Source organism: Parasteatoda tepidariorum, chromosome 6 (genome assembly GCF_043381705.1).
Source record: "Parasteatoda tepidariorum isolate YZ-2023 chromosome 6, CAS_Ptep_4.0, whole genome shotgun sequence".
Taxonomy (NCBI): domain Eukaryota; kingdom Metazoa; phylum Arthropoda; class Arachnida; order Araneae; family Theridiidae; genus Parasteatoda; species Parasteatoda tepidariorum.
In genome coordinates this window covers 32808418-32822349 of record NC_092209.1, presented here as the reverse complement: position 1 = coordinate 32822349, position 13932 = coordinate 32808418, and the positions used below count along the sequence as shown (strand labels likewise).

Here is a 13932-nt window from a genome sequence, read left to right as displayed (position 1 = left end):
ATATATATATATAGATAGATAGATATAGATATATATGCCTTGGCAATATATATATTGCCAAGAATGAAGTAAACATATTCAATTTCAATCATGAAATCAAACCGGTTTTTTTAATTTTTCTTATCCTGTCTTCTAAAATCTTTATACAATACTACTAAATAGATATTTTGTAAGAGAATTCTAATCGAATTTTTTTATTTTCTAAATTTAACTTGAATTGAATGAAAATACTGCATTTTTTGTAATACGTAGACAGAGTGCTAGGCACTCACCTTTTAATATGTATTTTTAAAATTCCAGTCAAAACTTTAAATAAAAAAACATAGGTAGTAATCGCAATTTAAATTATAGTTACGAGAGATACAAAATGCTTCCGAAATCTGACATCACGCTAGTGAAGGAGGCGCAGTCGAATTTTTCAACTCTAGTCTCTAGAACAAAAAAAATTCCGGATCAAATTGCAGAATACCACGTGGGAACTTTGGGTACATTTTACTGTAAAATTCATTTTTACCTCAAAATATTATACTGTAATTTTTATAGTAATATTTATTCAGTGAAAGTAATTCTGTGATTTTACGGTAATTATTATTGCAAAAATTGCGATTTATCAGATTCTTTTGCTTCGTAATTGGTTCCGGTAAAAATGGATTCTACTGTGAAAAGTTCTGTCACTGTTATGGTCGGTACTTTTTACAGTTATTTGATCTGGAATTATTTACAGTGTATGTTTGGACGTGTTGCATATAATCGTTTTTAAGCTTGTTTTTTTTAAAACGGAAAACAGGAGGTGTTTATCATTGTCTTGCCTTCTTCACTAGTTACTAGTTCACTAGCTTTTCCTTTCTTAAAATTAACTGTCAGCTATGTGTATTATGACTTCATTTTTGACAAAATATTCTAAAAATAAACATTCAAGAATACTTATTGCAGAATTTAGCAACAATTTTTAAAAATTGTTATTAAAAATGACTTTTTATAGGACTGTGTAAAACGATATTTCAAAATGTATCATAAAGTTCAAATCAAAATAATGAACTGTTGAAACTCACATTTGCGTATCCAACTCTGACGTCAGTAATCAGCCCTTGTTTCCATTTCATAATGCTTTCCTTCATACAAAATAGGATGACCACTGGATTATTGTATATCTATCTGACTATTTCGTATCTGGAAAAAAATTACAATTCACATTCTCCTAATAAACATATTAATGAAAGTAGGTTTTTAAACACGCCATCCGATGTTGGATGTCTTGTGAAAGTGATCGAATGTGAAAAGCTTCAAAACAAAATAATCATAATTTGCAAAAATGTTTCTATTTAAAAGTATTTCCAATACAATCAATAATTTGCTACTACAAATGAAGAGAGCGTGACACAGCACTCGTTTATCATTTTTCATTTTCTAAAAAAAAAGAAATATGTATTAGTTTAGATCGTAATTATTATCGAGCTAACTTCTTAGCAACAGATGGCAAAAAAAATTTCTGTCAGAAAAAGGTAGAAATTTTTAATTAAATAATGAACACTCATCGACATATTCTGTCATTTTGGATAATAACTATTTAGAAGGTTTGAATTCTTCAGGGAAAAGAAATGACTCGGTTGCGTTGGTCGTTACTTCAGACATCTGTAATTCATACGTAGCAAATACGTATGATATAAAAAATCTGATATAAGTGGCAATTTTTAATTTGGCTCCTAAAGTAAAAGTCGTCCCGAGTCACGAAAGGTTATGCCCCAGACCGGTTATAATTCCAACTATATTGCCAATAAATATTTAATATTTTATGTCCATTCTGCATTCATTTGCTCATAATATGACAGATTGCTGAAACACGTTTACATATATTTCTATCATAGTTACAATGAGGTGTTTGTCGGCTGAAATTATTTAATATAATAACAGACTTACTGTTTATCCTGGATATATATATATATATATATATATATATATATATATATANTTTAAACAGAGACATTTTATTACATTAAATGTCATATATATATAGTTATGTATAGTTTTTATGTATATAGTTTTTAATTTCAGAAAAATGTTTCTTTTCTAATACTATAATATAAGTGTTTTGACATCATTGTTAGGGGCTTGCTTTCATCTTCCATTTAATAGGCATCCCTTATTTCTGAATATTGATTTAATCTCCCTAATTTTTCCATTACTAATTGCTTATAAATAAAAGTAATTGCTAGAAGACTTTTGCATTCTTCCTCAAAATAAAAAAACTAAGATACAAATAATGCATTTGTTACAAGTTAGTAACAATTAGAATATATGTTAATAGATGCTAACGATTGAAATTTACTTGTCGCGAAAAAAACTGCATAGCTGAAGAATTTACAATAGATTCGACAAGCTTGGCAGAAGAAAAAAAATCGAAACGATTGATGCCTTCCATCGTACTATTGGTGAAGATTGTCTATTAAAACATGCAAGTGGGTAAAAAAAATAGACTACTTCGAATAACTTTTGATATAATGATCGGATCTTCGCGATCTCAAACTTAATGGTTTGTGAAGATGGCTGCAAATATGCTAATTAATTAGTGCAGATTGCACTTTGAAATGCGAAATCTGATGCATACTTCCGCTGAATAAACATACCTTCTTTTAGATGTATTCAGATTTCGGACCCCAAGAATATTGGGAATGGTCACAATCTGGGAAATATCGTCCTCATATTTTTGTCAGGAGAGCGATCCAAAGTTTGGACCCCTTAAAGTTAAGTTTATTTTTTCCGTATTTCGCCATATCTTGAGAACTTTTTAAGCGAATTAAAACATTTTTTCTCACAATTATAACATTATGTATCCAAAGATAATTCCATGAAAAGAATAAACTTTTAGTAAATTTATTATTTTTTTACTATTTTATTTAATAATAGTTGAAAGAAATTGAATTGCGAAGTGTAAAATTTTTTACATCATTTGAAGAATGTAATTTTATAGGCCCAAGTGCAAAATTTAAGTGAAATCAGTCGAATAGTTGCCTAATAATTCGAATTAAAAAAGAAAAATCTGATTTCTAATTCAGAAATCTGAATCCGTTGAAAAAAAAGTATTATTCAGAGGCACGTTTTTGTGTCTCGTTTTGTAACTTAAAATATCGCCGGCACTGATTAATTAAAATATTGAAGGGTACCTCTTTGAACGATTAAGAGTGAGATCCTAGAACGTAAGGAACCGATTATTAGATCAGAAGTTAATCAGGGTTGTCCATTTTTCTTTTCTTTTTTTTTTGGTGCACTGTGCATTGTGAAAGGAGTTATCCCTATTTTTAGTGTTGAGTGCTTATTTTTAGCGTTTTTAAATTTTTTTACACTGCAATTTTTTTACACTGTCATTTTCATAATAGTCCAATTCAATGAAGCGTTTATAAGTTTCATTTCTTTTGCTTCCATATTTAAACAGAGACATTTTATTACATTAAATTTGTTTTTAAAGTTTAGTCTTTTAAACAAAAGCAAACATGGAGAATGAAGCGAGTTTCAAACATTAAATTGATAAATTTTCAATTAAAAGAGAAGGTTCATCACATTTTGTTACTCAAAGTAAGTAGTCCCAGTATTAATTGAACAAGTAAAATGAACCTTGCCCTGATCCAAATCGAATTCTCGTTAGTAAAAATATTAAAAAGTACACGGAAGGCATTTACAGAAAACAGTGATTACGGGAATCGGAAAGACACAGAATTGATGCAGATTTTCAATCCAATGCAAGTCAATACATATATTTCTTACTAAAATTTTTTTTCCTAAAGAGGAATTTCCACTTACCACATTACACTTCATGCTGATACACTAACTATAAATGAAGTACATGTACTCTCATGTACAAATACATGCTTTTCTGAATAAAAATTCTATGAACGATATCTCTACTAATACTATAAAGACTTCTGCATGCAATCTATAATTTTCTGCAAATTATTCAAAACTCTGAAAACAAAAATATACGGTGCATATTCACTTTAATTGCAGGGCTTTTGATATTAGGTGAAAGGATCACAAAACATGATTTCAATTGGAAATATTCGTGAAAGATGCGCTTTGCTTAGTATGAACAACAAAAACGGTAATTATACCTTAATGGCCTTGTGTGTCTCCCGTAAATAATAGATACGAAAAGAGACGTCATTTGAATTTGCCTCTTTGCTTTGAAATTTAATAATTTATTTGCGTTTTTCGCGTGGTTTCACCCTATTAGAATAACGGATTGGTTTTTAACTGTAATTATTATTGTTTTACTATTTTCATAAATAAGTGGTTCAGTTTTCGCCGTTATTGAAAGTTAACTATATTTATGGAATCATCACGTCATCACGTGATCAGAAAAGAGTTTTTGCACGATATTTTAAAATTTGTTTGTCAGCCATAACTAGACTTAATCGCGATTAAACAATTTAAACGTGATTAGAATATGACTTTATTATTTCGTGTAATTACTTTACATAATATGTAAAGGGTGCATGTATATTATATATATTATGCATATACATTGTATATATCCAAACTATCCATCCTTATATTAGTGATATCCTTATATTCTCTGAACTTAGGTCGTTTTGAATTAAACAAGTGTTTATTTGCTTAAAATTTTCCATATGTTTTTACATAGGGGGCAAAAGGATACTATGCCCATTATTTTCTAAAATTGAGTTGATATAATGTAGATGTTTCACTCTATCTTTAGATATAGGCTACTTTTTCCTGTCGTAATAAATGGACAAGTTAGGCAATTTTAAAAGCAACATGTCCAATTTCCTCTAACGGAAAAAAAAACTGTATAGAAGCAAAAGTACTTAAAAAATGAAAAATTCAAAGTTAAAATCATAAAATACTATTTACACAGAAGAGCCGTTACGTTATGACCACCCTGCTAATAACATGTAGGACCACTTTTAGCCCTCAAAACTGCTAGCACCCGCCATGGCATTGATTCCACAAGGTGCTGATAGGTAGTCTCAGGTATCTGGTACCAAGGACTCACCAACTGGTCCTGTATTACTTACTTTTATTACACTGCAATTCCCTTACATTGCGAGGGGGTAGCGTGGCAGCATGAATTTGATTCTCCAAGTAGGACCACAAATGCTCTATTGGATTAAGGTCAGGTGAATTTGGGGGTCAAGTCACTGGAATGTTCCTCGACGATTCGACCCTTATGACATGGTGCATTATCCTGTTGATAAGCACTGTTGCCATGAATGGGTGAACCTGGTCTGCAACTATGTTCAATGAGCTTACAGACGCCAGGGATTGTTCTATGAGGATTATGGGTCCTAATGTGCCCCATGAAAACATTGTTCCTGGGCGAGAAACCATGAAAACCTGGACGAGTTCATTGTTATAGATGGAGGGTGGTCATAATGTAATGGCTCTTCGGTGTGCGAATTGACAAAACATACCGTAGATTGCAAAGGGTTGGCGAAAATTTCTTATTGGCGTTAAAGGAGCGTTCTCGTAAATCGCCAAACAGCTGTGTGCTTATGATTTTGTTTTGTTTTCGGTATCGCATAACATTCAACAAGTTAGATATGGGTGCGGGTCTTCATTTGATTCTTCTGCATCAAATAAAATATGAAGCGTATTTTTTTGTTTCGTTTGTATCTGTTGACTAAATTCTGTTTATTAGCGTTTTTTAAAAGGTCGTAATAGAACTAAGATAGAAAAATTACACATTATTACATATTCTATAGTTTCATAACTTTCATTAAATGTATTTCGAGTAGTGAAATTCTTTTCCTACTCATCCACTAATTAGAATTAATAATTTCACAATAACCTTTAATCCTTAATAATGAAATGATTATTATAATAAAGTTTGTTTACTTAAAAGATTAAAAAAAAATTGTTTTTATTGTTTAGCAGAGACTTTTTCCGATTCTATATTCATTAATTAAACTTAATGGTTTTGCTCGATAACCATTTACAATTTTTTTAAAATTTTATTTAATTTTCTGTTATTATGAAATTCCTTAAATATTTTTCGACGTAGAGATTATTTAGCAATAATGCGAAAAGCTGAAATTTATAAATGTATGATATTTATAAATATTTAAGAGAATTTTTAGCAGCTATTTTGTACTAATTATTTTTATTGAAATGTTCATTATACACAGTTTTATAATAATAATCGTAAAATTCATTGAACAATTGAGTATTACATTTTAAAATGCAAGTATAATTTAATAATTATTTCATTTTATAATTGCAAAACGGTAGATAAGTAACTTCGTTATAAAGTTTCACATGATACGAGAATATTATACGATTGCTTTATTATGAAAGAACAACAATTTAAGTTTTATACTTTATTGTGGAAAAGAAACAATTATAAATTTCTCCTGTCATCGGTGTTAGCGATTAGCGAGTCTTTTATCGTATAAATATTAAGTCAGTATTGTTCTTTTTTAAATAAAAATGCATTTTGCTCCGGAAAAAAAAATTACTTGAATTTTATCGATAGAAATACCCTAATTATAGCAGCAAAAACTTTTAAATTTCTAATCAAACTTTCCTTCATTATGTTATAATTTTGTGTAAATAATTATTATTAATAATATAAATGACTATTGAAAGGAATTAATTGAAAATGTCCAATTTTAATGAATTAACTGTTTACCCAATCAGATTAATAATTTTTTTCATAATTTACAAATGGAGAAAAAGTCTTTACAGTTTAAAAGTGAAAAATATAGTTGAGATTAAATTTATAAAGTAAGCACAACCCGAAGGAGATTGAAGTAATGGCATTAAAATCGAAATTTCAAAAGAAAAAAAAATCACGTTTTAGTGTACAGTGAGCAGTAAACAAAAATCTAAAACTAACTTTTGATCTAATGATCAGATGTTTACGTTCTAGGACTCAATCTTAATGGATCGAGAGGGTGAATTCAAATATGCCGCTTAATTATAGCAGACAATATATTTTAAGTTCGGAAATCAGACACTAAAACGAGCCTACTTTGAGAAATTTTTTTCCTGCGTATTCGGATTTTTGATCCCCAGTATATAGGGGTTGCCGCAATCTGGAAATATTATCCCAATAGTTTGGTCAGGAAAGCAATGCAATGTTAGGACCCCTTAGTGTTAACCTTACTTTTTGCGCATTTCACCATATCTTGGGAACTTTCCAGTGAACTTTTAAGTGAATTGAAAATTTTTTGCACTCAATGTTTTAATGTTCATTTAATTTAGAATTTCCTTCATTCCCTACCACTATTGTAAGATATTTACTTTTCACCTAACTTGTAAAATTAAAAAGTTTAGAATTCTTTACAAAATCACTCAGGCGAAGTGATTGCCTTTTATTTAAATCTTATTTAGAAGGTATTTTTCTTAAAGTATTTCATTTAAAGTTTTTATCATTTTAAGTTGAAATGAATGTCGCCCTGCTTTGCATAGTTCAAAAATTATTTCAAAGGAAACATAACTTAACATTAAACACTCAGGACTTACAATTATAAATCAAACAATCACTACATTTATTTATTAAAAAACACTCTTATGAACTGATAATAAATTGATCTAAGTCCTAAATGTGAGTTCTATAATATATAATTTATTTAAACTCAGTATATACATCTGACCTCTGTTGTCGCCAATGGCTCAATTTTAAAATATAGTTTTTCTTTTACAAATTTTCGGATATTTTCATATGAAGGATAGTATTAAGTTTGAGAATTAAAAATTTTTGTTTAAAAAAGTTGTTAAAAATTATAATTATTATTAATACTTGACAACAGGAAGTTTTCAATTAAAGGTTGAAAATTTTTTTAATTATGTTATTTTTTAATTCTGTTATTTTTTTAATTATGTTTTTAATTACCTAATTCATATAACAGTATTTAGGAATCTATAAATTTATGCTACGTATGATCGTTGCAGAATAACCTGCACCCAATATATGTAAATAAAATATATTTTTAAAATTGTGCATTTTCTATTAATTGCATTTATTATTCTTATACTGAAAGAGTATCAAGGTATCTATGACCTCCATAATAAATGAAGTATTTACGGACTTTTGTGTATATTAAGGAATTGAATCATTTTTTTACGAAGTTTAAGATCTCATCCCATTAAAAGAAGAGTTTTCTAATAAATATTTTTTTACAATAAATGCTTCTAGTAATAAAACAAACGCGATATAGGTCATTGAAGAAAAATCCATTCATTTGTACATTTTTCCCTTCTTGAAATTATTTCACATATTTCTTTTTTCACTAGCGAATTTCCGATTACTTTAAAATTTTAAAAATATCGATTTTTTTATTTGCAAGAAATTTTTACTTTAAAGCGTGATAACATTTTTGAATACTCCAATTTTTTTTTCTAATAAATAATATGTCTTTGTTAATTTCTAAAAAAAATGTTCATAAAAAAGTTTACATTATTCTTTTATCAAGATTGATTTAACAGAGAAAATCACTAAATTAAAACAGGTTATGTTTTCTTACAATAAAAGTTAAATAGAATTCCTTAAAATAGCGTTCCAATAAAACATGGTATTAAAATGTTACGTTATTTTTATTGGTTCATTAATAAATTATTTTTATTTCTTCACAAACACAATTCTTGCAAAAAAAATTAAATCTGTTATATCAAAAAACTAGATCGTTTTATAAAATACAAATTATTGCGCTTAATAAAATATAAATACAGTTTATTTGTAACGTGATCCTAAGAATAAAAAGGATATTTTCTTTTTTAATTCTCTACTAAACTGAATTAATGAGTTATTTTTATTCTTCATGGCTAGTCGAGGAGGAGAAAAAAATATCGAATTTCACTGTTTAGGTTAATGTAATTTCGTTCTCCCACCACATTTAAGCGTAATCCATCGCCAATTCCACTTGCAATCGCCTAGTTTACAATCTACGGTATGTTTTGTCAATTCGCCTTCGGTGTATGTCCAATAAACTATATTGAAAAATATTATACTAACACTTCATAGAACACCCTCCATGATTAACCAAATAATCTTTTAAAGTTAAAAAAAAATACCGTTTTTGGGACATGGTGTTCTTTACCGTTAGCCTGCATATTTCTTGAAATGAATAGGTACATACAAACAAATTGACGATCCCTTTTAAGTTTGAAACATGATTCAAGCGAATTGGGAATTGAAAAATATTATAAAAAATCAAAAAGTACCTTATGTTAGCCATTTATATGCTTCTAATTTGGTATATTTTGGATTAAACAAAATATTTTAGAATATTTTGCATAAATATTTCTATACAAAATATTATGCTGTTGTTGTTGTTGTTTGGCAGTCAAAAGTGTGTTGTAGTTTCTAATGCCTTTTGCCACACGGGCAAGCCTGCTTGGTGAAACCGAGCAAATTTAAGGCAGAGTGTGCATTTCAGTGGTGCCATCCATGGCTAAGAATTCGACTTCTGCCACACCATTCGTCGCACCCGTTTATAGGGCGGACCCATTCATACATACATTCATTCATCCATAGATCGTAATTTTGACCTGAATCAGAGAACGATCGATCTCCAATCCGGTGCCCCCAGAGTTATTGATTTGTTGTGGGAACATGGAGGAGTTTTGCGACTCGACAGATTCAACGCGCACCAGTCACTTTACTACGCGCACTACCGACCAGGCTATCCCGGCCTAATAGTGTAATTTTGTTATGGAATTTAATTTTAAAGTAAGTTTTGCTGCGTTTTATTCTTATGTATTAGTCTTGATTTTATACTTTTGTATTTGCTTTATGTATTTTAAGTTTTGCATTGTATTTTCTTCCTGGACTTTGGCAAAATCTTTGGGGTACAGAGAGAGCAATTTTGACATTTGTCGTGCTCTCTCGATAGAAAAGGTTTTGCATTTATGACTTCCGGAGCTGGTACCACCTGAAGACGTCAGCTTCGGTTGTCGTATTTTTTCATAATTTTCATTTTTTCATTTTTCATTGTTTCTTTTGTATAATATTTAAGATATATTAACAGTAAAAATTTTGCAAAGTGTTCATTCTTATGTTAGCAATAACATATGAACTTTGAATGTTTGGATTGCACAAATTCTTTTTAAATCATTTGCATAAATACTTTTTGACATGTATGGGTATTCACAAACAAATTATTGTTCCTATTTAAACAGGAAAAAAAGTTTAAAAGGGCAGCAAAAAATTATAATAAATTCGCAAATTATCCACAGTTAAGTCGTCTCCCATTTAAGTCTGATTTGAGCTTCGGATGCTTGGACTAAATATTATTTTTTAAATTTGTAATAACATTTTTTTTTGCACGCGAGGATATTTTCTAACACTCACCACATTTCAAATGAATTACGCTTTAAAAAAATTTTGTCTGGCAGTTTTTTAAAAAAATAGCAAAGTGTCGTGCTATATTTTATCTAAAAATACACTTAGAAAATAAAGTGTTTTTGCAAGATAAGTTTTGTTTCTAATTTCCTATAAATACTTCATCACACATATAGACATTTCCGAATTAATTGATGCTCAATTTTCCATAATGAAATAAATTTTAAATGATTACTGCATTGTAAAAAATGTTAAAAAAATTGTCAATGGGCCTACTGTGTTAGTTAAATATTTATGAAGAATAATGTGAATTGATTTCTACATGAGACCTTCCAATGTTTTATTAATTATGTATTTTAAAGCTTGGTCAATTTTTATTTCTTCTTTGTAACAAGCTAATATAGTAAGTTACCAATCAATGCTAATGCATACTGGTGTTTTGGAAACAATATTGATGATTTTTAATTACTCCCTGAATATTTCAAGATGGATATGTTCGATGTTTGTTTTGAATTTGAAAAAAACTATGATTATACTAAACAACGAGCAATTTTCTTTTAAAATATGTTTTGATTGAAGCATCATTTGATGTTTCAGACTAAAAATTAAAATAAAATGTAAATTGAAATAAAATTCATATTTAAATAATAAAATTGGAGATTTTTTTTCAAATTTTAGTAACTGCTCAGAATTCATGGCCCGTGGTATTGTATATGCAATTTATTCCTGTAATTTATTTTCGGTAATTAACTAACTATAAACGACGTTTAAAAAAGTAATTTTTGTCTAAAACAATAATTTCATCTTACAGTTTCAGAATAATATTTTCCCAAATTTTACAATATTTCTTGAAGTCCTGTATCCAAACTGAATATAAATCTGTTTTGAGGGGAAATGAAAAAATAAATAATTAAACCATTAAGAATAAATATTTATTTACACAAATATGAATAAACAGAAAGAATAGTCAATCTATGGAGCAAAGTATGGAGGGAATTGTATGCAATATTTTAAAACAGACTTTTGGCAATAGTTGTAGTTCTCGTTTTCTCTATACATCTTTATTTTTCTTTCATTTATGTGCCCTATTATAAAAATTTATTTCAAAATTAAAAGAAAGTACTATACAGTCTTAGAACATACAAAATATGCTTCAATTATCGTAGACATCTAAATATTATTTAAGAAAATGTAAAAAAACTAAAACATCATAGCGAAATTTGTGTACCAAAACCGCAAAAGCAGTTTCAGACACATTTGTCAACTTTATATTAGTTGCACTTTGTCAAGTTAATATTATTGTCTAAAAATAAGCGGTAACTTTAGAAGAAATTAGAGTGTACCCTAATGTAGAATAATTCTAGAGAGTAATGAAAACAAAATTACGGAAATTTAGCTAATAAGTATACGAAGTCAACGGCCATACCATGATGAAAGTACCAGTTCTCATTCGATCATCGAGGTCAAGCATCATATGGAGCGTGATCAGTGTTTCGGAGTGACCACCTGGGAACACCGCATGCCGTTGGTATAATATCTTTGAGCCGTTGTGGCTCATGAGATAGAGCGTTTGTCTCCCAAATGAGGTGAATCAGGTTCGAATCCCAGAGGTGGCTGGTTGCAGGCTGATATAGACCATAGTGCTGACATAAAATATCCTCAGTGGTAGACGAATCATGGGTTAGAATCCTTTTGGCATCGTGCTAATAGTGGAAGGTTAACGTAGTCTTACTCTCCGTGCAACGTAAATGCAGGATAGTGCCACCAAAAAGTCATCCACGAAGGCTAGTTTGTCCTAATACTCCAGGAGATCTCTTGTCTTCTGAGTTGGGCTTGAAATTACAAGGCTATACGGAGTTAAATATTGAAATTTATTTACAAAAATTTGGGTTGGTGTTTTAACTCCGGTTATGAAATAAAATATAAACTAATATTAAACAAATATTTTAATTTCATTAAAACACTGACAGTAATTTAGCAACACCTGAGCTTCTTTGGCAGTCTGTTTGGCAAATCTTCTTGGAAAATATGTTTTGTGGCGTAGACTTTCGTATACCTTATTTCATGATGATATTTTTTCAAAAATTAATTAATATGTAATTACGTAGAAATGACTTTCCTTAATAATGAATTGTTAATAATTGTCCGCATAAGTGTAACCATTTACTAGATTATTTACAATGCCATAGCCTAAGCCTGAGACATATCCAACATCAGCATGTCCATAAGTAGCTTGAGCAGTAGCAACCAAGGGAGCAGCAACACCATGCCCAAAAGTTTGGGTTGTATGAGCAATATTAGCCGGTGCAGCGTATGGACTGGCGATGACAGCAGCAGCTGGTATACTGGCAGTAGTTCCGGGCTCATTGGTCTTGACAACAGCTCTGAATCCATGTCCGTCAGCAACGTATTCAACCTTTCTTGCTCGTCCATCGATGTCAGCGAGAGTGTATGATCCCTTCTTGTTTCCATGAGCATCTCCTACTTCAGATCTGGAGTTGGTGGCTCCTTTGCCATCCTTGATGTCATATCCAAAAGCATAGTTGCCATGTCCCTATTAAATTTTGAAAAATATATTTGATTACAGCTTTTGGTTTTAAAAATAAATATACGTTTTAAGTAAAAGAAATAACAGATGTCATTCTTACATCTTGAACTTGTTGCCGGATGCTGACTCCAGTATTGATTAAATGTCCAGAAGGGATGATACCGGCATTGGTGGCGGCGAAGATAGCGAAGAGAATGAATACCTAAAATTTTTCTAGGATTTAAATGTGCATTTATCTTGGTTGCAACTAAATGTAGGTTTACTGTTGTTAACAGTAATCCGAATTTGTTATTTGTCATTTAGACCAAATTGAAGGAAAGTTCGTTTTATACAAGCATTCAAAAAACGTCTGGAAATGTTTTGATTTTTACAGCAGTTGTTTAACGAAGTTTTAAAATACCGAAAAATATAAAAAGTATTAAAAATACAAAGAATCTGATAAAGCGTACTTATCAGACGTGTTCCTATACATTAACCTACAGTTCATGGAAGAGTGATAGATTTTAAAGTTTTTTTAAATCTCTGAAATACAAATAGGATTCTGTAATTTTAGCGGCATTTAGTTCAGGCAATTTTTCATACTTAACAATAACGCTTAAAGCTTTCTGCAGTTTGAGGGACTTGCAGCAAATTAAAAAAGAAGATAAGTATTTTTGAACACTTCATGCCAGAAAATCAAGCAATAATTGCTTGTGACTTGTATCGATAATTTTGGTTCTTATTTGCATTAACTGCATAAAAGTTTGTGCAAATATCTTATACTAGGAGGCTTCGCCCCCTGCTCGCTGGCGCTCACCAACCCCCGGAACTGCTTTCACAGTTCGTTTCGGATTGCTTCGCAATCCAATGCTCGCTTTACTCGCTCATTGGATATGTTCTTAACGTCTAGTTTTTGTATACTTTTTTGACTACTGAAGTTCCGAAAACTTTTCCCTGTAGAAAATTCTAAACCTGTACATTTCAATATTAATTTGAAATTGCAAACAGTTCACATATTTTTCTTAATCACACGATTCTAAATTTCAGTTGTTGAGAAAAGTAACTGTTGTAAGTTTTGTTTTAAAGTCTTTCCCACCAGAGGGCTAAA

The 13932-nt window shown here is 29.9% G+C and overlaps 1 protein-coding gene across 1 annotated transcript in view; it reads right to left on the bottom strand.

Moving 5' to 3' along the window:
• Positions 1-11215: 11215 nt before the first annotated feature.
• LOC107446333 (adult-specific rigid cuticular protein 15.7-like) overlaps positions 11216-13932 on the bottom strand; it is a 5938-nt gene continuing 3221 nt past the window's right edge. The window contains exons 2-3 of the mRNA XM_016060949.3: positions 12946-13047; positions 11216-12851 (exon numbers count right to left, since the gene is read on the bottom strand). Coding sequence (XP_015916435.1) covers positions 12432-12851; positions 12946-13047 — 522 coding nt within the window. The 3' untranslated portion in view covers positions 11216-12431. The remainder of the gene's footprint in view (positions 12852-12945; positions 13048-13932) is intronic.